The sequence below is a fragment of the Parasteatoda tepidariorum genome, chromosome 9, assembly GCF_982258835.1.
Source record: "Parasteatoda tepidariorum strain Cologne lab strain chromosome 9, Ptep-v5.0, whole genome shotgun sequence".
Taxonomy (NCBI): domain Eukaryota; kingdom Metazoa; phylum Arthropoda; class Arachnida; order Araneae; family Theridiidae; genus Parasteatoda; species Parasteatoda tepidariorum.
Window position 1 is genome coordinate 69,481,846 of NC_141763.1, and position 26,030 is coordinate 69,507,875.

Here is a 26,030-nt window from a genome sequence, read left to right on the forward strand (position 1 = left end):
TTGGAAAATAGTCAACGGCTTTTGAATACATGAGCTCAGTTCTGAACATCAAGATAAAATCGTCACAGAAGATAATATTGTAGAACTACATCAAATTGAAATACAAATTATTATTTCAAGCACTCCATAACTTGGTGAAGAAAGAAAAAGAAAATGGAATGAGCGTTAATTTCATTTGTTTGTTTATTTATTTATAAGTTGGAACATATCCGATTTTCCATTTCTACTCGGTTTAAAGGCCATAAAATAATATTTATTAATTGTACGTTTCCATCTACTTATATCTGCTTCTTATAACAAATTAATTTAATAGTAACTTAAAGGTTACAAGCGGTAAAAACTAACTTCAACTTTGTCCTGAGAAAGCTCTTTGTTCAATTGATAAATTTGGTTGCTTTCTAGTTGATTGTATCATGATCGTTAATTATTTTAATAATAATGGAAATAAATAAGAAAACTAATCGTTTTAATCTTGCATTATTGTTTTTAGTGTTAACTATAAATACCTCAAGCTCAATAAATGAAGAGGATGGTAATTAAACTTTTTGAAGACATTATTCCTTATTGTTTTGACCGAAGTATTTTTGACTATATCTAAGTTTCACAAAATAAAATATGCTTTTAGTTTTAATACGTGATTGAAGATGCTATAAATTCTGAGTATTTAAATTCGAATGTAAGAAATTTTCAATAACTTTTTTCTAAAACGCATTGCTTGCCCCTGTTTTTTTTAAAATCCTTCGAAATTTTGGGGAATTTCTATATTGCAGTTTTTGCCTGTACTTGTAGCAATATCTTTTGATCTTTCCAAATAACCATGCAACGTTTATTCTGGGAATCAGGGTTTGCGAATTTTTGACTAGTATCAGTTTTAGACCTGAATAAAACCCGCAGGTTGCCCTAAAAATAAAAAAAGAACGAGGTGCTTCTTTTCAAAAATAAGGGCATCTTCAGTTTTGAAGGGCATTAATCTTGTAAATGATATAAATTACATTTAACTAGATTAGTGCTCTTCAAAATGCTCAAATAAATATGAGAAATAATATTTTATTCATATTAACTTAGCCTAAAAATTATTTTCAGTTTTTATGGTAATATGAAGTTCTTTGTTTCGCTCCTGCAATCTTATTTGTTAAAGTAAAAAAAAAGATCATTTCTATTCTAAAAAAAGTGAGGACATCATTTGTACGAAAACGGTAAGAATTATATGCATTTAATGGGAAAATTTCCATATCTTGATCTGCTTTGCCAACTACAATCGCCAATGTACCAAACTAATTTTAAGTGAAAAAAAAAAAAAAAAAAAAACGTGTTGAGGTTTGCTTGGGGTGGCTATTAGTTACACTCTTTGAATTAGTCCGTTTCTGTGATGTTTTTTTTTGTGGGGGGGGGGGGGAGGGCTTCTCAGAGGCTGCTGCCCCGAAGTTACCAAGACTTGGCGATTATTCTGCCACTGATTAAGATACTGAAATCTTTCCCATTTGCCATTAACTCCTGCCAAAGGGTGGGTCATCCTTCTAAAAATACTTAATGTGAAACAGAAACAATAATTTAAAAACCTAATAAATAGAATTTATATATTAGTATTTATATTATTTATTTATGAACAGGGCGCAAAATTAATATTGGGCTGAGACTATTGAAATACTGACCACTTTGAAATAATAGTCAGTGTTTCCTCTTACCAGTAGTCTTCAGTTCAATAAATATTTGTTGATGATATAGTTAATTGGTTTGTACTTCTGTCAAAAAATCTCATCTGTATTTCTGTCAAGATATATTGGTTTATTTTTCTTAATCAACTTGAATAATGGTTTATTTTCTTAATCATTTTAAATGTTTCGCATTTTTTGTAATTTTTCATTTAATTTTCTTTTAACTTTTTTTTTAAGTTTCAATGGTAAATATGTAACAAACTAAAAATATTAAAATTTAATCTTAAATTTTATTATTAACAATTTCTAATTTTTATTAGTGTTTTTTTTTTTTTTTTTAGTATATGTGTATAATTTTTCTTGTTCTTCAGCTTGCAAAAAATTTCAATATTGTGCTTGTTAATTTTATTTTAATGTTATGAAAACTAGTGAAAATCTATTAGTTGCTGATCCTTAATCCGTGGGACAAGAAACTGTATTTTCATAGTATTTCTACTAATTTTTGTATGAAATTTAAGTTCAATATTAAATTCCATTTTTAAAAAAAAAAAAAAAAAATTTTTAATATCTTCTTATATGTCAAATGGAAATCATTTTGAAAATTTTTTACACACATCAAAAGCAGTTTTGTTACAAAAATGTATTTAAAATAATTGACCAGTATTTGTTACTAAAGAAAAGTACTGGAAGCTCAGTTTTATAGAAGATATTCTAAATTTTTATAATGGGAAAAGAACTTGCAACATTCTAATAATTATCTAAGCCATCACTCTTTTACTTGAAGAATCAAAGTATAATGAAACCTAAAATTTTCTGTATGTTTATATAAATTTTTTTTTAATAATGGCCAGGGTTCGCCAAGTGAACCCACTTTGAAAAAACCCGCCCGGGTTTTATTGCGTAGGCCCACCATGAAAAAACCCACTTGGAACAATAAGTGGGTTTTTTCAAGAAATTTTTTTTTTTTTTTAATTAAAACTTATTGTTTCGCATTTACTTTTATATAATTTATTGTGCAGCATAAATTTGTCAAATAGAGTTACACGATTTATATGATTAAGTTTTTAATATTAGTAAAGTAAAAGAAGCTCGATTCTTCATATAATTTTATAGTAGGTACTATTGAAAACTTCAAGTGGGTTTTATCAAAAATTTTATTTTAATGATATTAAATCAAATAAAAATTTCAATAATATACTCTGAAAAGATCAATTTTCAAATATAGTTGCATGCTTTATATATTAATAAACAGGTTATTATTATTAATTCATATGTTTAAAAAAATTGAAAATAAACAATTTTTTTCTTTTTTTATCAAGTGATACATTAACAAATTTAAACAGTTTTATTTTCTGGCTTTTAAAAAAAAAAGCTAAAACTTTTTATAAGAGGACTTTTTAAAATTATTTATCTAAAAATGAAATCATTTTCCTAGGGTTAATTATTTGAAAACAAATGGGACAAGTAACTGATACTCTTTATAATTATACATAGTTTTAATTTCTCTTTCTATTAATCTTATTATAAAAACATGTAAGACCATTAAATATTTATTTCAGTTTTTGATATAACTCAAGTCAGATGAAATTTTAGTTTTTACTGATTATAAATATTTACGGATTATAATTTTATAATAGGTAATATCCATATGTTTAATAAATATAGTAAAAAAAAGTGTGTGAAAACAAAAAGATTAATAAACTTGTTCCTTTTATATTACTGCATTTATATTTTATAATTCCTAATTTAAAAGATTATGAAACGTAATGTACTTAACAATAAAGAAGATTCAAATATGATTAGTGATAATGTGTTACTTAACAACTTAATATAAAACCAGGGTTCCCCAAGTGGGCCCACTTTGAAACACTCTTGGTGTTTTTTTTTTCCCACAAATTATTTTTTTTAAATTTGGTTCAAAAAGAAGTATCTCCTAATACTATCATTGGACACATCGTTGAAGTTAACAAATATTTTAGAAATGTGCATCAAGCACATGGATTAGCAAATGAAAAAAACTGCTTGATGACCCAATGACCAAATGATACTAGGTGAAATTCATATTGTAAGCACGTAAAAACTTTTGCCAATAATTACCATAAATATGAAGAGATTGTTCTTGAACATCAAAATGAATCTAATAATAATATGTCAAAAATATTAAATAATGTTGGGCTTTACCAATAAACTATCGATTGGGAAAAAGAGATATCAATTGTTTCTTAAGCTTTAAAAAAGCTTCAATCAGAAAACATTTAAATTTCAGAAGCTGTTGAAATATGAATTAACTTACTATCATGTGATAAATTAGAACCCCATAAACATTTTGTAAAAAGATTCAATCAGGCTGTTCAGCCACATCATTTATAAACGTATGCATCCTGGATCCCGAAACAAGGGGACAATTTTTAAATGATAAACAAGACCACTTAGCAGATATCTGTCTTTCTAAGCATCATCCAGAATTTCTGCCACGTGTTATGGCATTCAAAATTTCCGATCCTAAATACTTTCCAAAATCAATGATGCTTGACACTGTTATTCAACAGTTTTAATCAAAAAATAGTGGAAAATTACAGGGCCGTTTTATCCATTAGGCACTGTAGGCAACTGCCTAGGGGCCCCGCCACGTTCAGGGGCCGTGTGCTACAGAGAAAAAAATTGACAATGTTTCTTAAACAGTAAAAATTTTATTTGAAATTTCAATGACGATTGTCTTGCTCTGTACATTACATCGACGCTATTTTAGTACATTTCTGAACACATTCCAAATTAGATATTAATATTATGGTAGTTAGTGCATATATAACGCAGTAATGTAATCGCAATCAATTTTATCGCGGTAATTTTAACGCCGACTAATCAGATGACTATACAGCAAGAGCAGCTTTTTTAACACAACATGCTTGAAAAACGCGCAAAACGATGACGGACCTGCAAAAGAAGTTTTGCTCAGAGGAAAAGAGAAATAAAAAGTTGATACATATTTGCCAGTACTAGACATGCTGTGTACAGAACTGTCGCGGCGCCTAGAAGCTTACCGGGAAATAAATGATCTGTTTGGGTTTCTAACAGATTTCTCAACAAAATCCGATGCTGAAATTAGACAGGCTTGCACAAAGTTTAAGGAACATTATTTCCAGGACATTGAGCCTGAGTTTATAGACAAAATGGTGCAGTATAAATACTTCATCTTACAATTAGAAGACGCCTGAAAAAAAATTGTGCCTGCCAAAGAGTCTTACAAACTGATTATTGGTAACGTGGCACAATCAACTTTCCCGAATGTAATGACAGCTTTGCAAATATATAGAAGTCTAATGATTACAAACGCCACTGGTGAACGAAACTTTTCCAAATTGAAATTAATTAAAAACGGTCTTCGTTCAACTTATGTCTCAAAACCGTTTAAATTCATTGCCCATAATGGCAATTGAAAATGATGTATTGGAAAAGGTTAACTTTCAGGATGTCTTAACGATTTTGTAACAAAAAAAGTTAGAAGAGTCAATATTTAAGCTTATTGTATTATTTTTTTTAAATGCATATATTAATTACTTATATTCTTTTCGTTTGATTCAATATTTTTATTGAATAATGTGATAATATACCTATGTAGTAAAAAACAGCGTAATTATGAATAAAGTGTTGTGTTAGCGAAAAAATATAGTAGGAAGTTAGAAGACTGTAGGTAGCTTGGGAGGGACAGTGGCCCCCATCCCCCCCAAGCTCTTGGGCAAATTCTAAATTCCCCCCAAGCTTTAAGTGGGCGCATCGTGCGCCCACCTCCCCCCCTGGTGGGGGCCCCGAGACGAGCATTGCCTTGGGGGCGCGACATGCATAAGCCGGCCCTGGAAAATTATGGCAAAAAAAAAGTAAATAAGTAGTTAAATAAATAAAATTCCTAGCTTCCACAAAATTTCTGTCAATTCTTTTTTCTTTGCACTCAGCACCAGCACCCTCTGTCTCTATCGAAAGACACTTTTCAACTTTCGATTTGGTGCAGAGTAAAACTTCGAAATAGATTAGGAATAGATAAAGCTACAAAACTCGTAAAAGTGTATCACCATCTAAGAGGGAAATGTAGACACTTTGAATCTGTTGTATAATAATGGAAAAAATTGACCTTTTTTTTAAGTTAACTCTTAACATCTGCTGACAATTTTTAACTATTTGGAGAAAGATTATCACAATTAAAAAACAGTTAAAATTTAAAATATTACTTTTAAGATTTTTTAAATATTATTTTTAAGATTTCATTTGAGTACAATTTATTTTGTTTCTTTTAATCATGTTTAAAAATATTGAAAGCAAACAAAAAAAATTTCTATTAAGTGATACATTAAACAACAATAAACAAATTTAAAGTTTTATTTTCTGATTTTAAAAAAATAAACTATAACTTTTTATATATGCTTTTTTATAATTTTAAGATTAATTTGTCTTTTGAAACTATAAAGCTAAAATGTATCTAAAAATGCATATATTTATCTAAATCTTTGAAAAAAGAGACAAGTAACTGATACTCTTTATAATTATACGTAATTTTAATTTCACTTTTTATTAATCATATTATAAAAACATGGAAGACCATTAAATATTTATTCAAGCTTGATTTTATTACAGATAAAAGTCAGATGAAATTTTAGTGTTTATGTATACAACTCTATTTTATAAATAAAAATATCACAGTAAAATTTATGAGCACTAAATGAAAAAGCCCAATTTTCCCCAGGTTTTTTCAATAAAACCCAGGCGGGTTGGGTTTTTTCAAAAATCCCCGGGTTTTTTCAAATTCTGATAATGGCAGGCACTTAACTTTCGACCTTCGCCTAAGAAGATGCTGGAAGTGTTGCTCATTTATCGTTACCCAGTGAGCACCTGTGAACCAAATACACGGAGGCGAGCAACATTACCCACACCACACTGCCACAAATACCCATTATAGAGTGGGCCACATTCATACATTCACACATCAAAAGACTACTCAGAGAGAGAGGAACATCCATGTCCTGAGCAGGATTCAAACCTGCAGCTATTGGCTTCAGAGTCATGAACGCTAACCACTTGGCCACCTCCTCGGCATATATATATAAGAAATGCTGATTGTGTGCTATTTTATAATAATTTTTCCTTTAGACAATTCTGACAAACAAATTATTTGAATTTAATGCAGTTAAGAGACTTTAAATGTTTATTGAAGGAAAAGTTGAAACAGTAGAAGCAAAAAAATTTAACATGAAAATAATAATAATCTTTACCCTGTTTAAAGTTTTTAATGAGTATTTTCAAATTCCTTTTCTTGAATTCTCAAATAAAAGAAAATATTAAAATGAGGTAAAAACTTGTTTCTTCTACTCAAAACTGTAACTTCTAATGTTCCTTTCTTTTGAAAATTTTCTTGTGTTTCCTATTGTATTCTTTCTGGTGCAAAATCGTTGTTTTTGATTTTTTTTTTTTTTTTTTTACCAGGTGACCTTAATCATACACTCCAATGCTTTAATTGGAATGCTACTATTCAGACTAAAGGCAACTCAATTGTGTAAGTATTATTTTATTCTTCTGCAAATCAGAATTATTCTTCTAAGTAGCAGTCTGATATTATATTAAAAAAAATTTGGTTTCTTTATATTTTTAAAAGTAGTATTAAATAATATAGATTAGAGGTGTAGTACCTGAGGCTGGCTTACTGTTGATATGTGCCCCGCAGAAGCTTGTGGGAAGAAAAAAAATTAGAAATAAAAAAAAATTACAATTTTGAATTACACATTTGAGTCGTCACTTTTTGACATGCTCAATTTGAATAGATTAGTTTCTAAATCTATGTTCTTTCCCGATCGCTTTTTCTGCAGTTATTGCGTGGGAATCCTCCCTGGTTTTTAAAAAACCTAATATTTTTGATACGATATTATGATACACTTATTTCAAATTTGAGAAATCACTTTTTTATCATTCTTTTGGCAGTTACAACTACCCATTTCTATATGGTTTTTAAAACCCTAATTTTTTTAACACAATTGGTTAGTTATAAATCGCTCACTTAATTTATCACTTTTTTACATGTTTTATTTGTCCTGATTTAATCTTAAATTTAAATGAATTTTTTTTATTATTTTTGTTTTTTTAAAGGTTTAAAGGCACGATTTTGAAAATTCCATTTTTATTAAGAAATTATTTTGGCACGGGGGTTATAAATCAGACATGTTTTGTTTGTGCAGATTTCATCGTAGCAGATCTCATGGTTTTAATAACTCCGATTCCGATTTTTATTATGACATGCGAAGTTAAAACAAATAATTTAATCAATAAATTATATATGGCTTTTTCTTATAATAAAACAAGATTAAATTAGGAGCGAATTGTAGATATAAAAATCCTTATTGCGTATGCTTTACCTAACTTGTAGATAAAAAATCCTAAATATAAAAATTAAGTGACAAGAATTAAAGTGACAAAACTTATACCAGGTGTAACTAATAAATGATTCCTATTTAACAACAATGAAAAAACTAAATTGCCAGCACTTGATATGAATCTTTATCAATTAATACATTTGCATTGTTGACGAGTCTTTATTCATTTTGGCCTTGTGGCAGAATTTTTTTGAGCGATCTGCAACAAAACTCTCTAGCACTAATATCTCTCTGCAAGATACTTTTAATAATAATAAACATGTTTGTTGCTAATTCAAAATAACAAAAGTGCTGTGTTTGCGGAAAAAAACTATATATAATTTTTTTTAATTGAACATGTAATTTTTATTCTAATATAGGGTAACATTTTGTTGGGAAGGGGAACGCAGAAATAATTTCCCTCGCCTTTTGTGAGTAATCATCACCAAAAAAATTTAAAAATCATTAAATCCATAGTAGTACTTGGCAGAAAAAAAGATCGACAATAAAATCACACAAATCGGACACCTCAAATTCGTGTTTTGTTTATTGATTAGACTGTTATATAAAAATAATATTTAAAAAAAATATCGGATTTTAAAACTATGGAGAAATCAATAGCTGTAACTGATTCGACAGAATTATTGCCTTCAAAAGTAAATACTCAAATACACGATTCGAATTTTCCATGTTTATTGGCGTATATTGAGCTCGTCAAAAAATGGTTTTCTAAATGCATGATTCGAATATAACAGGTAAATTTCTGTCAAAAAATAAGTAAACATTTTATTTTTTTTTTTATTTTTTTATTTTTTTTTTTTTTTTTTTTTTTTTACTTTTCAAAAACAAATATTTCTGCAAGAACTCTGTAAGTAACATTCAGTGGCAATGTCGCCGGGTCACAGTAAAAAAAATTTATGCTGTGAGGGTAATTTTTTGACAGGTTTAATTAAACATACACAAAGAAACATTTTTAAATGACAAAAATACATATTTTGTATTGAAAAATTAGCACAACTCATTTCTAAATTTTGCACAATGTGTTGCAAGTAACTTGTAACTTATAATATCTATTTCAATTACTACTCAACAAATGGGCCTTAATGCCCGATTTACGCCTATTTTCTGAGTTTGCTATAATTTTGTGTCAATGGTCACTGTTGTATGGTGTTTGAATGAGTCTTAATTCCCTATTTATGCCTATTTTCTGAGTTGTCCTATTTAATATCTACATGCCATCTGAGTTAATAACTTTATATTTATCAAAGACAATATAATAATGTTAAATCAAAGGATATTGATAAAACACATCTGCACCAAAAAAAAGTTATGTGATTCTCCCTTTGCTGATAATACAAGGAAAGGGGGGGGGGAATTCTATTTATGTTTTCAATAGTTTGATTTAATTTAGCTTTACAAAGGCAAAATTAACCAACTTTACTTTTTATTTATTTTCTTTTTTTTCTTTTTTTTTTTTTTTTTTTAATAATTTGTGTACTAATCAACAATGTAGTCTGGAAAAAGTTGTTGCAGGTGTAGTTGATTTTTTTTTAAAACACACTCTTGTTCGGTTCTCTGTACCTCAAAATTGATTTTAAAGGGTGATACACAAGTAATTAAACAAATTCTTCAATTTTGTTGTTAAAAAAAAATTTTTTTTAGATATGCAAAATTACAAAATCTTAAAACTTTTATTTTGAAAATTGTTAAAAATTAATTTAAATAGCCAGATTATTATGTTAAATTATTAGTAGTTAAATTATTATTTATTTTATATGTTAATTTTCTTATTCTTTTTATAATTAAAAGAAACCTTTTTCAAGCATCATTGGTGTTACTTCCTGAGTATAAAAGATGTTTCACATATTACAATGTTTATCTTCACCTGCTGAAACCCAATCGTTTCAAGTGTAATTTTTCCAATGGAATTATGTTACCACACTCAACAGTTCTATATTATCAGGTTAATATTTTAACTATTATTCTATTAAATTGTAAAATTTATGATATTCCCCGCAACCATGAAAATTGTGTGCATATTTATCTAAATTATTTTAATCTAAAGTTGTTGTTAAATTGTTTTTAATCTATCCTTTACATCCCAAAAGGTTATGACTTTTCTCTCCCATTTTATAATTATATCTAGATTCAATCATTAATTTATTGTTTTGCTTTTAAGATATTAAAGTTAAATGCTAATTCAAGAAGTAATAAAAATTTTAATAAAAATTTTTCTAATCATATGTAGAATTTATTATGAAAAATTGCATTAGTATTTCCCATTGCTCTTTTGAATTTAAAATAAATAAATGCATCAATTAAGAAAAATATTTCACTAACTGTCTTCAAATCTAATTTTTTTTAAATGTTTTTTATTTATATTTCAACTGAAACACTAATTTGACATATTATATTCATTATTAACTTATGCATTCACAAAAATAAAATTCACTAAGATGCAACTGGATGATTTGGATACAACTCCGAGCTTGTGAGTTCAGCTACTGAACATAAGACCCAATGTGAGATTTTTAAATACAAAAGGAAAAAATGCTATTCTATTCATTAAATTTTTTTCCTATAATTAGTTCTGAATTTGTTCACAACTATTTTTTTATACTTTATTTCTAAAGTTGGGGTTGCTTCCAAAGATCATTCATTTGTTTACCGTATCAGCCAAAAAAAATTCGGAATTATTGTTCTAAATAGGGAAATAAGGATGTATGTTTCAAAAAAAAAATATTTTTTTTTAAAAAAAAATTCAATTTTAAGCTTTTGAGTGATAATATTTTAGTTTTAGATATTTCAATAAAAACAAATCATCGGGAGCTTAAAAGGCCAGATGACTATGTATAATGTTGATGGTGCAAGGCTTTATTTTGATATTCCTTATAAAGGGACACTTAGAAAAATAGTAAAATACATGAAATTCTAAAATAGCATGCAAGCAAAAACAAAATTTTAAAGTTAGAGTAATATTTTAATATATATGAAATTCCTACCTTTAAATATAAATTTAAAAAATGACATGTGGCAGTTGTGATGTACCATTGAATGAGGCCGGCCATCTGAACTATAAGTCTTAAACAAGTAAACATTTAGGAAAGAAAGTTAGCTCGTTTTTTATTGCAAAGAAAAAAATGGTTAACAGGAACAGTTGTAGATTAATTAAAGCATAATTAGGCTAAGATATGGGTGATTACACATTAGCATCACAAAGAAATAGGTTGATAGACAAGGACTAACCGGGTGCATTAGTCCTTAAACCTGTGAACTGGTCTATTTGTAGGTAGCTTTTATATGCTTAGCCTCTTTGCCTATTATGTTAGTACCTTACTTAAAGCAATCTTTTTTATTCTAAAGATTAAAAGGTGAATTGCTAATTAATGTGATAAAAAACTAATTGATGTGAGGTCTTTCATAGCTGAAAAATTTAATCTTAGAATAATTTTGTGATGGTATTTAAGTAATCTTCAGCCCATTTAGTGAATGGCATTATTGTTCATGATTTAGCACTAAATATCTTGCCTCGTTTGATAGTTTAGTGTTTTTTAAATCACTTAATACCATAATAAAAGATTATGCCAATATAAGAAATTTTTAACTTTGATAATTTAAAATGAATAACTAATTATTCATCATCACTTTTTCAACTGTAACTCATCTTAAAGATAAAAGTTTTAAAGTTTTTTTTTTTTTTTTTTTGTGAGGCGTTTTAATTTTAATGTATAAATTTATTTTATTTGTACCATGAGAAAATGCATATATTTTGGTTTTATAATCATTAATATAATATGGCTGAATTTTTTCATTTGTCTGTATATTGTAGGACTTGGCTTTGGTTCCATAAAATTTTATAATAGAAGTTATACTATATGTAGAATTTTGCATTAAACTACCACTATAATTTTGTTCTAAAACGCTAACATATCGTTGTATTTTTATGAATATTTTTGTAATTTTTCAGCCGGAGCAAGAAAGTTATGAAGTGAATTTCACTGATCTTAAGGATGGATATTATTGCATTTTAGTAAGAGTATATATATTTTTTTCTCATTGTTTAGAATGTAATATGTTCATTCCAATTAAAATAAAATAATGTGTATTTTCCTAGATCGAACCTTGTGCTGGAAAATGTTATAAAACATGGTTAGCTTCAGATACAGTCAAAATAGAAGGTGGGGTAATGTAAGAATAAAATTTATTTTCATTTAGTTGTATAACAGACATTGATAGTAATTTTAGACTTACTGTAAACCTAGTTATATTAAGGAATTTAAATAACATAATACAGTTTTTTATGTTGAGACTCAACTTTTCATATCTTTCTTTTTATGTAGTAACTAATTGCTATATTTGAAGTCAACTTTTTTAAAATTTCTAAAATATAAATAATAAAGTCAAAACTGTACACTGAAATTAATGACTTTCCTATATCCTAACTGAGCTAGGCATAAGTATTTCCTCTGTTTCTTTATATAAAACTGCTTTAACTGATTTTAGTATAAAGCAACCTTATAGGTTAAATTTCACTTGGTCTGAAAACTTAAAACAGAAACACTCTAAATATAAATTTAATAAGTGGCATACTAAATTTAAGTTCGAAAAAATATACCAAAAATCGTAAGGAAAAATGTGATAAAAGCAAAATGTCCCTTTTAAAAATTGCAAATTTTGAATGCATTATTCACAATATACATAAAAAGGTGGGTAACTTGTAACTTTTTTTTTTCTTTCGTGACAAACCAGTGTTAATGACCTCTATTTCCTAGCCATTTGATTGATTCTCTTTTCTGGGATTAAAAAAAATGAAAGCTTTTTACAAAGCTGAGAAGAAATATTCTAGTAATTTTTAAACATTAATTATGAAATTCATAACTGAAGCAGATCTTTGATTATCTTTAACAGGGGTCTGTCTAGGTTTTTCTGAGAGGTACCTATTTTGTGAAAATTCAGACATAATTTGTGAAAAATTATATTTAAAAATCAACACAAAAATATGGATTTATCGTTTCTTAAGGGATTCAAAAATAAAATTTTAAGGAAAAGTATTTTGTGAAACTACCGTTTTTCCTAAAGTTGAATTTGTGAAGCTACCGTTTTACCTAGAATTGAATTTGTGAAGGTACCGCTAAACGGTAGTAAATTCAGCTTGGACAGACCCTGTAAGGAAGGTGTTTTTATATCAAGCCTCCCCCTTATAATATGGAAGATGTATTAAACCTTTTAATTTTGTTTAAGCAACAGATGAAAAGCAATAAAACATTTGCTTATTTCTGTCTTTTGTGAGTCGTTTATTTTTTATTATCTGCTGGTGATTTAGTAATTCAAAAATTAATATTTTTGTGTATGAAGTCTATGTGTTACTTGTTTTTAGAAAATATTAAATGTATTATAGTATCTGAAGTATTTGAATGTTTTTGAAGTTTTCATTATTTTCAATCAATATTAAAAAAGGATACAAAATCTTCATTCATACTGTTTTCTGAAGAAATATTTTTTATTGCGGGAAGCACATTTTCTTGTTGTCTATTTATTAACATTAATTGAACTATAGTTCATATTACCAGGTGTTTAATTTTATAGCATAATATTTAAATTATTTTATTATATGCATATTTGGAATAAATATTATTTCTAAGGATTTTAGGTAATATTTAAAATTTAATTGAAAACTGATTACATTTAAAAGTACATTTTAACATTTATTCTTTTATATTTTTAACTTACTAGACACTGGTTTAAAATTTTTAAATAAAATAGATTTAAATAAAATAAAAATCCGACTCTTCATTTTTAAAAAATTGCAATTTTTTCAAACCCTGTAGTGATGCTATTATTTTGTTAGTTGGACTAAACTAAAGGTTTTTACTATGGTTTGGTATTCATTCTTAATGATGAATCAAAAACAGTACTAGTAAATGTGTGCACTTGGTTATCACAATTTACGTCAAAGGGCGAATAGTAATTGTCCGGCCTCTGTGCCATGTTGGTAAATCGTTCAACCATGTGTGGACTTAGCAGGCTCTTGAGTCCGTCGTGAATATTACATAAGTGTGGATTCTGGACTACTGAGACACGCTCCAATAAAGTTTGGTCTATTTAGATACGTATCATTTAGTACAAAATATTGAAACTCGTCACAGTGCTAAGGCGAAACCTACCACACTAACTTTTTTATTCACTATAATTAATTAATTTAAAATTATGCTCAAACCCTAACTAAATTGATTTTGCTATTATTTTCGCAGGAACACAAACTGTGACATCAAAAGAGAATGTAATAAAAGAAAGAACATCAAGTGAAACATCAGATATTCCTTATATCTCTGTTGTTTTAATCCTTACCTTAATTTTTGGTGTAATATTGTATTGGAAATACAAACATCGTAAGTAACAAATTATAAGAAAAAGAAATTATTAAAAATTTTTTTATATTAGTGTTACAATATATTTAATTTATTGCAGGAAAAGAAAGAAAAATACCAGAAACTATCGTTGAAAGTAAGAATTTTGTATTTGTTTTGAACTCTTTGACCGATTTACAGTTATTTAATTGTTTACATTCATTATATCTAAAAGATTCATATAATATATTCGGAGTGCCCTAGGAATAAAAAAGGGCACTTTGAGTTTTTAAAGGGCACACATTTAACAGTCTGAAAATCTATCAAAATGTGTAATATTATGTAATAACTGAAATTTTTCCTCAACAATTTTTAAATTATCCTCTAATACTATTTTGTGTGTATGTTTAAAAATAATTCTCCCTCATTATCAAAATAAGGTAAAAATTTGTAGTTTTTAAAAATAATTAAAGACTTGCTAAACATTTTATACTTAATTGCATGCATTTTTTTTTTTTATAAATTACTTGAAAGCTTCTTTCTATAATTCAAACATTTGAAAGTGGTTTTTTGTTTTAGAGTTTAGTTTTTTTTTTTAAAAAAATCATTTTTAAATTTAAAATCACTTAAAAATTTATTAATATCCTCCCCCGAAAAAGAGAGATTTGGAAATTAATATTAATGTAACTAGTTAAAAATAATCCTAACAAAGTAAATATTTGTAATAGTAATCAGAATTATAAACAAAGATATTTTTATCTGGGTGTAGTTATTTAAAAAGTGAATTAATCTTTTTTAATATAGAATATGAATAAAAAGACTGTTTTTAAGAGACGGCAGTTTTTTTTTTTTATAAGAAGGGCCAAGAGAGCACTTTTATTGTGATTAAAGGGCAAGCATGTATATTTATTTTTTCATTGCTTATATATATATTTCATATTTTTGTTAAAATATATTTATCTGTTAAAAAAAGGCCATTAAAAACCAATTAACAACTTGTTTTTATTAGGTATTTATTACCACAATGAAGTATCACTAGCATCAATAAATATTTGGCTACTTTACTTTTTTACAGTTTTTATTGGATGAGTGCCTCTTAAAACAATCTAGTTATTTTTGTTTAAACATCTAAATTTAATTGTTAGACTGTGCGTTATTTACTAATGCAATAAAAAACTTTTTAAATTAGAATGATGGGACCACAGCCTTGTCTTGCTTAAACAATAACTCCTTAAATTTACTCTGTTCTTCAGAATAATCGATGTTGTAGGTTTATGTTTGGTGAAAATATAAGATCTGATAATACAAAAGAAAGAGCATATTTTTAATTCCTGGTCTAATTGAGCTGATTATGTTGAAACACCACATTATATTCCAACAACTATACTGCTGATTCTTCAGATAAAAGTTGAAAACTCATGAAATTTAACATTTTAAATAATTTTGCCTGTAATGTTATATTGACTCTTTAGGATTTTAAAAGATAGGGGTTGAATCTGAGCTCTGTAAAGGGGAATTTTGTGAGCTTTATTATTTAATTAACTTCACACTTAAGGTTTTAATTATATTATCACTAATGCCTTGATGGCAATAAAACATTAGAGCAGTGAACTATTCCATTAAAGCCATGTTCAGATTGTAACTTCATAACCATTAAGATTTGTTCTTATATTCCATGTACTTGGGTGAAATTACAGGCTCTTTAAAAGTTTGCTATTCCCATAATCTTCAATAGCTAATGCTATGCATTGCTAACTGTATGAATTTGCAGTAGGGGTTGCAGCATGAAGAAGAAATTTATTTAGACAATGTATTCCTCCCTGTATGTACCAGCTATTACATTGTTTTATTTTATTATTAATATTGTCATCAGAAAGTTTGTTTCTAAGATATTGCGCATTACCTAAACTGTATAGTTTCCAAAGTTTTTATTGCATATAATACATATACAAGTTTGCCAAAACTTTTCAAACAGGTTGTTTGGTTGAAATTGTCATCTTAATTGTATTGAAAATTGTATAGTTCAATTGTGATCACTTAAACATGCTTTTGTGTAAGTTAGTGTTTATAAATTAAATTGAAATGAAGCAATTGCAATGCTCTCTAGTTTCAAAATAATATTGAATTTCAGGAACAAATACAAATTTCATATTAGAAATATTTTCTTTTTAGCTTTAACTGGCATTTTATAAATAATCAATTTTCTTTTGTACTAAAGTCAATACTATCCTAAGAATTAATGCGTTGAAATGGTTCTCAATTTTTACGTATTCAGCAGAGATTTTCCTCAGAATTTTAAAACTCTGCCTAATCTGCTGTGTTAGCTATATTTCTTAAAAGTATTTTTAACATTTTACATGAAAGAAAATTAAAGAATAGTTTTTATTAAGAAAGAAAAGAAGGGCAATTCCATATGTGACGGAATGACATTTTGACTAGCATGATGACAATTAATTGAAGTTTCTATGCATCTAATTTCAAATAAACATGATTTTTTCTCATGCATATCATTATTATTGGTATAATGTGATTCATAAACTAAAAAAAAAAGAATTTTGTATTTTTTTTATTTTTAATTTTATGAACTTTTTACTTGTGTGACGGAATGACATTTTGGCAACCAAGCTTTCGGCATGCCGCTTAGAACTGGTAGTTTCTGTGAATTTTGCAACTATTATTTTCCTGAACTATTTTTTACTTTTAGTATAATGTGTAAGCAATGTAAATTGTGAATTTGGAAAATTAACCTTAGGTTGGTTAGCAGTTATTAACATCTATTTGCTGTGACGGAATGACCGTGACGGAATGACAAAAAGTTTAGTGGAAGAAAGTCTTCATTTAAAAAATGTTTTATTAATATGTAAATGATAAACAGAATGTAACAGATAAACAGAATTAATATTTACGTAAGAATCAGTTAAAATTTCAACAATTTAAAAATTAGGTTGTCTCAGAAGAGGTTTTATATCTAACTTGCCAATGTCACATCTTATCTTCGTTCTCAGGAAATTTATGCATAAATCAATTTTTGTCCCATGTTCTTTAAATACTTTAACATCTAAATCGTCTTTTTTTATCAAAGTAATTTGCGCTGCATATAAATGTGCCTTCTTTTTTTTTCGCAGTATGGGACAATGATTAAAGAGCCGACCGCATACTCCTCAATCATATTTTCCATTTCCTCTTCAAAACAGTGGCTTTTCAAATCATACACTTGGTTTTGGTTAAAATTAGAAAGCATTCCAATTTTGATGATTCGCTTCTCAACTACATGAGCATCTCTCTTCGCAGGTCTCTTGTTCCTGGCAATGCTAATGTAGCAAGTGTCTAGCTGAAGTCATTCTCTTTTGCCCTCTCTTAAATAGAATAGCTGGACAAAAACAAAACTTCAACGATTTGTTGCTTCGACTTTATGAAATCATAAAATTCTTTTACATATTATGTGCCGTTTTACAGTAGCCAACATCTTGTTTGGCCTTTTAGAACAACATCACAATTACATGGTATTTATAGGTGCATGTGCTGTGAGGTATTAATGAAATACACTTAATAAAAATGAGATAAGACACACTTTACATCAATATATGCTTCTTTATGAAAAGCCTCTTTTAAGGCCATAAGTATATATTGCATCTGCACTCTTCGTTACTCTGTCAGAGTTTGTATTATGACTGAATCCTTCATACTTGGGGGCTTGTAACTAACATCATCTTGACAGTAAAAATTTTTTTAACCAAATTAAACAGCTCATCAACATTACTTTTCTCACTTAGTTTCTTTTGAGTTCGATGTTAAATACTTCTCAAATAAAGACTGAATTAGAATTTGGAAGTGAGTGTACAATTATTTTTATGGTGAGTGTACAATTTTTTTTATGGCTTTACCAAGACTCTGCAGGAATTTGTATAGGGAATTTAAATTATTTGTATGTGAAGAGATTGGTAGAATTTGATTTTTTCTTTGTTTACACAATCTCCGCACAACAGCGTTTGCACTTCTGAGTTTTTTAAGTCCAACTTTTGTTGCGGAAGCTTTCTTCTCTGCCTTTCTTTCTCTGTTTTTTTTCTTCATCATATCATGGGGATCTTGGTCTTTTTCAACATTTTATCTGTGTTTCAACAGTTGTTTTAGCCATTAGGTTAAATGAAAAAAAATTAATTCCCTAGTTTTTGACTAAGCTTCTCAAGGACTCGTTTTGTCATTCCATCGCCGAAGACGTGTCATTCCGTCACGCTAATTATTGGAAGTTAATAATCAAATGCATAGAATTTTACAATTTCTCATTGATTCTTATGCCACATCTGCTTTATATTCCAAAATATACACATTTTCATTCAAAAACGCAGTTGCTATTTAAAAAAATATACTAAAACATGTGACGGAATGACACAAAAAAAGTTACTTTTATTTAATATATTAAACTTAAAATGACTTAAAGGCTATGTTTTAAATGTTTAAATTTTGTACTATATGCATATTTTTATCAAAATATTTCAAAAGAAAGATGCATTTCTTTTATTTTCTAAGTATTTTTCAAGAAAACAATTTGAGCACAAATGTGAAGAATTCACTTGTCAGCCATGTGATTACTTCAGAATGCTGCCAGATTCAAAAAACTTAAAATTATCAAAAATTAAACAATAATATGTAGACTTTGGCTATTTTTGAACATATTTTTAAAATTAAAATATGCAATTCATAAAAAAAAAATTTCCCTTAAAAGTTGACACTTTCGTGGAATTGCCCAGAACTGATTGAAAACAAAAAAAGTATCAAAATTTAATAACCATTCTTGTCATTTTTCTTAAAATTACATAAAATAATATGGTCGCCTGCTACATTTCATGATGTTTAAACCTTAAAAATCTCTATATAAAAAATCCATACTGGCAAGAGGAAATATATTTTTTTATATGTATCTTTAATAAAATGTGAATTAAAACTTCTAAGTATTTTTTGTTAATTGCTGAACATAAGATAAAAAATATTATCTAATGTTTAAAATATCAATAACCCTGGTTTTCTGACCATATTTTTTTTTTTTTTTTTAAATTTGAGGTGGGGTAATTTGTGATTTTCTTTGTAAAAAAAAAATAATAATAATTCTTTACATTTTCAAAAATATTTTACCTAAAAATTGTTTTGATAATTTTTTTTTAATAATTATGTATAAATAATTTTAAATAATTATATATTAAATAATATTTTAAGTATTTTAATAATATTATTTCATGTTTCTGACTTCTTTCTTTCTAGTGGGACCAAAATTAAGAAACTTAGTTCATAGTTAAACAATATATTAACATATGAACCATCATTTGTAGTAATACCAAAAAACTAAACTAAACTCAGTGGCGCGACAGCCCTTAGAGGGTTAAGGCCTACTGTGCCCATCTTGGTTTTCTTGACCTTGGATTCTGGGTTACAGGAGCAGATTTTCCAGTTAGGTGGTCAGCCGAATACGGAACCCCCAGTGTTTAGTTCCCAAGCATGCTTGGTACTCGTCTATCGACCCACTGAAGGAATGAAAAGTATTGTAGTAATACCATTTCGTTTAATTGTGTCAAGTTTAAATGGGCTACCTAATTGTAGTTCTGATCCAAAAAATTATTTTAGTTCTTTCACAAGTACGTTTTGGTAAATAAATTTATTAAAAATATATGACTTAATGGTTCTTTTTTTTTTCTTCTTTTTTTTTCTTTCTATTTTACATGGACTGATAATGCTTTATTTTAAAGATTTTGAGTATTAAATTTATAGTTTCCTTATGTTGGTTTCCTTATCAGATCAGACTTTATGTGCACATTAAAGTCTGATCTGATTAATTCCTTGCTTAATATATAATTTGGAGCATTACACTGCATATAATATATTTAATATGGTTTTGATACACAGAGCGAGGCTCATTTCAAAAGATTCATAAGTAGGGAACATTTGAGAGAAACTGCTTTTGGTGGCAGAAAAAAAAGTATACTTTATATGTTGATAATTCATCATTACCAATTATAGATGAAGAAGAATTGCCTTTTCTTAAACCAAGTGATACTGAAGTGTTCATTCTCTATCATTCTGACAAGAGTACCAGGATTCTTGTGGACCACCTTGCAAAGTTCTTGCAAAAATATGCTGAATTCAATGTCACAGTAATTGATGATAGGCATGCTCCAATTCATATTGACCCTAACACCTGGTTAGACGAACACTTGCAGTGCTGCTCTTCAATCAACGGGAAATGCAGTTGCAATAGAAGAATCATCATTGTTATGACAGATCATGTCATAAGTTATATGCACCATAAAAGAAAAACTGTTAAAGCTCTCAATGAATTAGCAAAAGTAAGTAACTCTTGCTGTGCATCAATGATTATTTTACTTTTTGAAAAAATAAATGTTTATTTTTATTTCATTTAATTAATATATCTTAAAAGGAATTTTTAAGGAAAAGTTCTATTTCTTTGTTTCTTCCCCTCTCTTCAGTTTTGAAATCTTTCCATACTTCTTTCATTGCCAAAATAAATTATTTATTTAAAAATAAAAGTTTTGAGTAAAAAAGAAAAAAAATGCTTTTCTTTTTCTCCTTCATTAATAACAAATAATAATGCACCTTTTTTTTGTCACTTACACTTAACCATATGCATAATTTTTTCCTAGCTATACTTTATGTATTTTATTTTTGAAAATTGATTGGTTGTTTGACTTTTTATACAGTCAGCTGTTATTTCTGACTTTCTACTTAAAAAAAAAAAAAAAAAATTATCTGCACTCCCATATAAAATTTATGATGGAACTATAAAGCAGGGAGTGAAATTTCAGTTCTAAAAGTAGGTACTAGAAGGCTGAATCTTCTGCCTGCCACTATTATTTTTATGAAAAACATGAACATTTTTTGAAATAAAAGCACATAGTACAAAAAGACTTTTTGTTGACCAAAACTTAAGAAAATGTAAAAACAAAAAAATAATAGTCTAGGTATTATCTTAAAGTATTAAAATATTATCTTCTTACAATAAGGTTACAATGATTCCAATATCATCCAAATATCTACCTCTTAAACTAATTTCCTTTCTTTCATTCTACATTTCTTTCATTACGACAATGCCGCAATTAAAGAAAATACATTTTTATTGACTGTGCCACAGATTGTGATGTCATTGCCTCTATAAAAAAGAATGTCCTTATTGTAAATAAAAAATTAGCATGCCAATGAAAACTGGATAAGAAAAAAAATATTTACCCACCAAAACTTGGTCAATCCAGTTTTCATTTCATGCAGTGACAACAAACTATTACTAGGGGAACAGAATGTGCTGTTAGTTCTTGTCTCAACCAGTTAAACATTGAAGGTCCTCTTGAATAAGAGTCGTTGCAGTTGCATTCTGGTCTGTAACACATAAACGCACTTTCAACTTGGGAGAAAATAAGATAGTTAGATTAAAGCACAAATTTACTTGCTGGACAAAACTTACTTGTTAGCCCTAAATATATGATCACTAAAGTCAGGCTGGTTAGTAGAAATTTCGCACCCTGCCATAAAGATTGCTTTTACTATGTAATTTATGTATTTTACATTACAGAAATAATAAAAGACTAGTATTTCATATGTTACTTGGTTGATAATAAAATTCTTATTTATTGTTAAAAGCTTTCATTACTTGCAGTGTGTTAGATAATTCTATTTTTTTACTCTCTCTTATCCATTTTTTTTTCCCAGAATGAAGAAAAAAGTTGCACTTTTTCATCTTGTTCTTCTGATTATGTAAGTTTTTTTTTAAATATAAATATATGTAATGTTTATTTTTTATACATATAGTATTATAACTTGTTAACCCTAGATATACGGTCACCAAAGTCAAGCTGGTTAGTAGAAATTTCGTACCCTATCTTAAAGAGTGCTTTTTCTATGTAATTTATGTATTTTACATTACAGAAATGATGAAAGGCTAGTATTTCATATGTTCCTTGGTTGATAATAAAATTCTTCTTTATTGTTAAAATCTTTCCTAACTTGCAGTATGTTAGATAATTTTATTTTTTGTACACACTCTTTACAATTTTTTTTTCCAGAATGAAGAAAAAAAATTCCCTCTTCCATCTTGTTCTTCTGATTATGTAAGTTTTTTTTCTCTCTATATATAATATTTATTGTATTTAGATTTTAATTGAAATCATAATAATATAATTAACTTTGCATTGTTGTACCTGTTTTGATTATTAAAATTATTACTCATTAACACAAACAAGAATTATTTTTCTGCCTTAAATTTTTAAAAGAAAGATTATTAAAAAAACAACAGATTTTTAAGTTCATTGATGTGCAATTTTACAAAAAAAACTATCTCATGCCACTAGTTATTATTTTGTTATTAAATATGGAAGTAAATTAAAACATTCTAAATAAACTAAAGTAATTTTATTAGTGCTGTATGAAATAAAATTAAATTTGGACTCTTCTATATTGTCCAGGGTTTCATAATTTACAATAGATTAAACAAGTGCAAAGACAAAGTAACTTGTCCCTGGGCAGCAATGTGTTTATTATAGTATTAAAAAATTAGTTTTTATAAAAAACAACACAGTTTGTCAGTAAATTTTTAGTTTGAAAAAAAAAATTTTTTTTTATGCATTTTAAAAAAAAGTTCTATTATTTCAAAATTTAGCGATGCTTTTTATGCATCAAGTGTTAAAAAATTACCCAACCTCTTTATATCTCTTTATTTCCCTTTGCCCAGTATTTATACATATATTTTACTAGTCAATTAAAGGAGAAATAAAAGATATAGAATCTGTGTGTACTAAATTATATGATTATAGAAGTTAAAAGACAGGGTTATTATATAAATAAGCACTTATCATTATTATTTATATTAATATATTCATAATTATTTTTTCTTAGTGAGTGAAAAATAATTTATGCATAATTTAATTTTTTTTTAAATTTTGTATTTTTTTGTTAATTGTATTGTTTTGAATTATTTGTATCTTTAGGGTGGCATAGAAGTGGAATGGTTTCGTTATGGATTAGACAAGATCCTTGTTGATTGGTCTAAATGTTTACAAGACTATACCCATTTCTTTGTAGTTTATTTTGATGACACTCTCTATGATAAAAATGATGAAGCGCTCATGATTGCACCTGATGTTCGATTTTCCATTGAACGCCACTTAGTGAGATTATGCCTAGAATTGAACAATTCAATTAATGATGTTTCACGCAAAGATAAATTGATGAAATATCTTGATAAACATCCCATATAAAATATTACTCTAGACAAGGTTTGTAAACAATGAGGTTTGCTCTTCCTGAGGTTTCATTCCCAACTTATGCGAGGTGTCACAAGCTCACTGGAGACTTGGTGCTAGTTCGAGCTATCGTATCGTTTCATATTTGTATTATAAACAACTTTTTTCAAGTCTCGTATTTTGTTTTATATTGTTATATATTTTAAATATGAATTTACTATTCTAAAGCAGTTTCATTTAAAACTCTTATTAAAGATTTTAGTAGAGATATAAGCAAGTAATCCTAAATCAATTATAAAGGAAAATCAAAATTTACCATCTTACTTTCAATGTAAAAGTTATATCTTATTCTAAAACTAATTAATCCTTTTTTTAAATTATATTGATAAGTTTTTAAAAAAATGTTCTAGTCTGATAGTGTCTATATTTAACATAAAAAGAATAATATTGCTGACAACTATAATGTGAAATGTTGAAGCATACTTCTTAAGAATTTGTTTGTAATATTACTACTTATTTGAGCTTTAGAAGAATATTAAATTGTAAATTAAATGCTTTATTACAACTCAAAAAAGTGACCACACTTGGCACAATAGTAAATATGTCACATAAGTTTTTTGCTATGGACATTAACTGGTTTACTAATATTTTGTTCTGTTCTTTGCTGTTTTTATTTTTTATATGTGTCTAAGTCTTTTAAGCACAAAACCTTGCCTCCAAGATAGACCACCCTAAACAATCCATTAGATTTAAATCAATAAATAGGCATCAAATATGGTTAATGCAAATCAAAATATGGCATTAACTTATTTAATTTCTGAAGAATCTAGTGACAATGGAAACAAATTATTTTCCAGAATTGATTTGTAATACTATATATTGATTAAATTAGGTTTTAAATATTGCCCAAGATATTTTTGTCATCTTGTTTATGTTTTGTCTTTGTGTGAAACATGAATTTTTAATTTATTTTATATAAATACTTTTCCAATTTCTTTATTTAAAAAAAAATTATTTTGATTAATTATAATGATCAGTTTTACATTTGCTTAATCTTTCAATCTGTACTGAATATACTATTTCTCTTTATATTTTTTTTTATGCATTTACTTTAACATGAAAGTATTTGAATGAGTTGTAATCCTTGTTATTATAAATTTTATTTGCCTTTGAAATCGATCAAAATATTTTAATATACATTTTCTGAAACATAAATATTTTAGAAATACAATACTTTAAAAAATAAATACAAAATTTTGTATAAAGCAGGTATCCTTCATAGGGTGTTAATGTTGAAATGGTGTGGAGACAAATTTTTTGTAAGGTTTTAATGATTTGTTTTGCTTATGATGAACATTGTTTCAATGAACAATGTTTGAAAATAAACATCAGGTATTAAATTTTCTGTTCATATTATCAGACATTTTTGATTTTGTAGAATAGGTGAATTTGTTTACAAAGAGCCAGTGGGAGCCAGCTTGAAATTTGGCAGCTATTAAAATCTTTGCCGTCATAAAAAAAAAAAAAAAAAAAAGTTTCATCTTAAACAGATAGTGGATATATTTCCTCCTTTTTCCTGTGGTAAATTCATAATTTTTCTAGTGATTAGTACCGACTTTATATTTTTGTCATTGATATAAATTATCTGCAACAGTTTCTGATTGATACTATTTAAGCAAAGCAGTTAAACCAGATCCTGTAAGAATGTTCATTAAGTTTCTGAAATCATTAATCAAATATGTTTTATAACTTGTTTGTCATTGGGAATTGTTTGAAATGTTGTTAAAAAAAAAGAGAGTGCTGAACTGCCATTGTGATTGACTAGGGTTCAATAACCAGTGGCAGCTTGAAACCCACTCAGTTTCAGATTGACAGGTATCACATTGTCAAAAAAATAAAGTCGTCCTGTGCACATTGCTGACCACTTTACCACAGTCATATTGGTCATGAAATTGTGAAGCCTTAACCTATATGATCCCCTGGCCCACAATAGGCTATTGCAAGAGTGCTGTTATTGATAAAAAGAAATATTAAATGAAAAAATATGCTATGTGGCAACCATAAAATGTCATGATTAAATAGTCTGCATTTTAAGCCAAGTTTTCATTTAAAAGTCTTAAGCGATTCAGGGCAGGCTCACAATCATTTAACTAGTCCCTTTTATAATATTAAATTATTGACAACCTATGAACGATCAAGTGTAAAGATCTAGTCATTTTTTAAAGAAAGAAAAAAGTTATTTTTGGACAACTTGTAAAATTGTTTGTCTCCTGTTACTTAATTATCAAAGTTTATACTGTTAGTCAAACAATATTTTATACTGTACTTACAATGTTTACTACTTTTGATAATAATGTATTTATTGGTCTCTTTTAAAAATAAAAAAGACAAGAAAAT

The 26,030-nt window shown here is 27.3% G+C and overlaps 1 protein-coding gene across 3 annotated transcripts; it reads left to right on the top strand.

Annotated features, from left to right (window-relative positions):
• The first annotated feature begins 354 nt into the window (after nucleotides 1–354).
• Nucleotides 355–26,030, top strand: LOC107438435 (uncharacterized). 3 transcript variants are annotated; one of them, XM_087152077.1, is made up of 12 exons: nucleotides 355–532; nucleotides 7,128–7,197; nucleotides 9,857–10,010; nucleotides 12,015–12,077; nucleotides 12,162–12,225; nucleotides 14,299–14,436; nucleotides 14,516–14,551; nucleotides 20,404–20,729; nucleotides 22,105–22,149; nucleotides 22,458–22,502; nucleotides 23,379–23,666; nucleotides 25,072–25,142. In XM_087152077.1, the coding sequence occupies exons 1-11, from the start codon at nucleotides 439–441 to the stop codon at nucleotides 23,646–23,648; spliced, it is 1,305 nt and encodes a 434-aa protein (XP_087008203.1). In that variant the 5' UTR covers nucleotides 355–438; the 3' UTR covers nucleotides 23,649–23,666; nucleotides 25,072–25,142. The 3 variants fall into 3 exon arrangements, with proteins under 3 accessions (XP_087008203.1, XP_042899224.2, XP_087008204.1); XM_043043290.3 differs by having other exon boundaries at nucleotides 23,379–26,030; XM_087152078.1 differs by lacking the exons at nucleotides 22,458–22,502; nucleotides 25,072–25,142 and having other exon boundaries at nucleotides 23,379–23,811.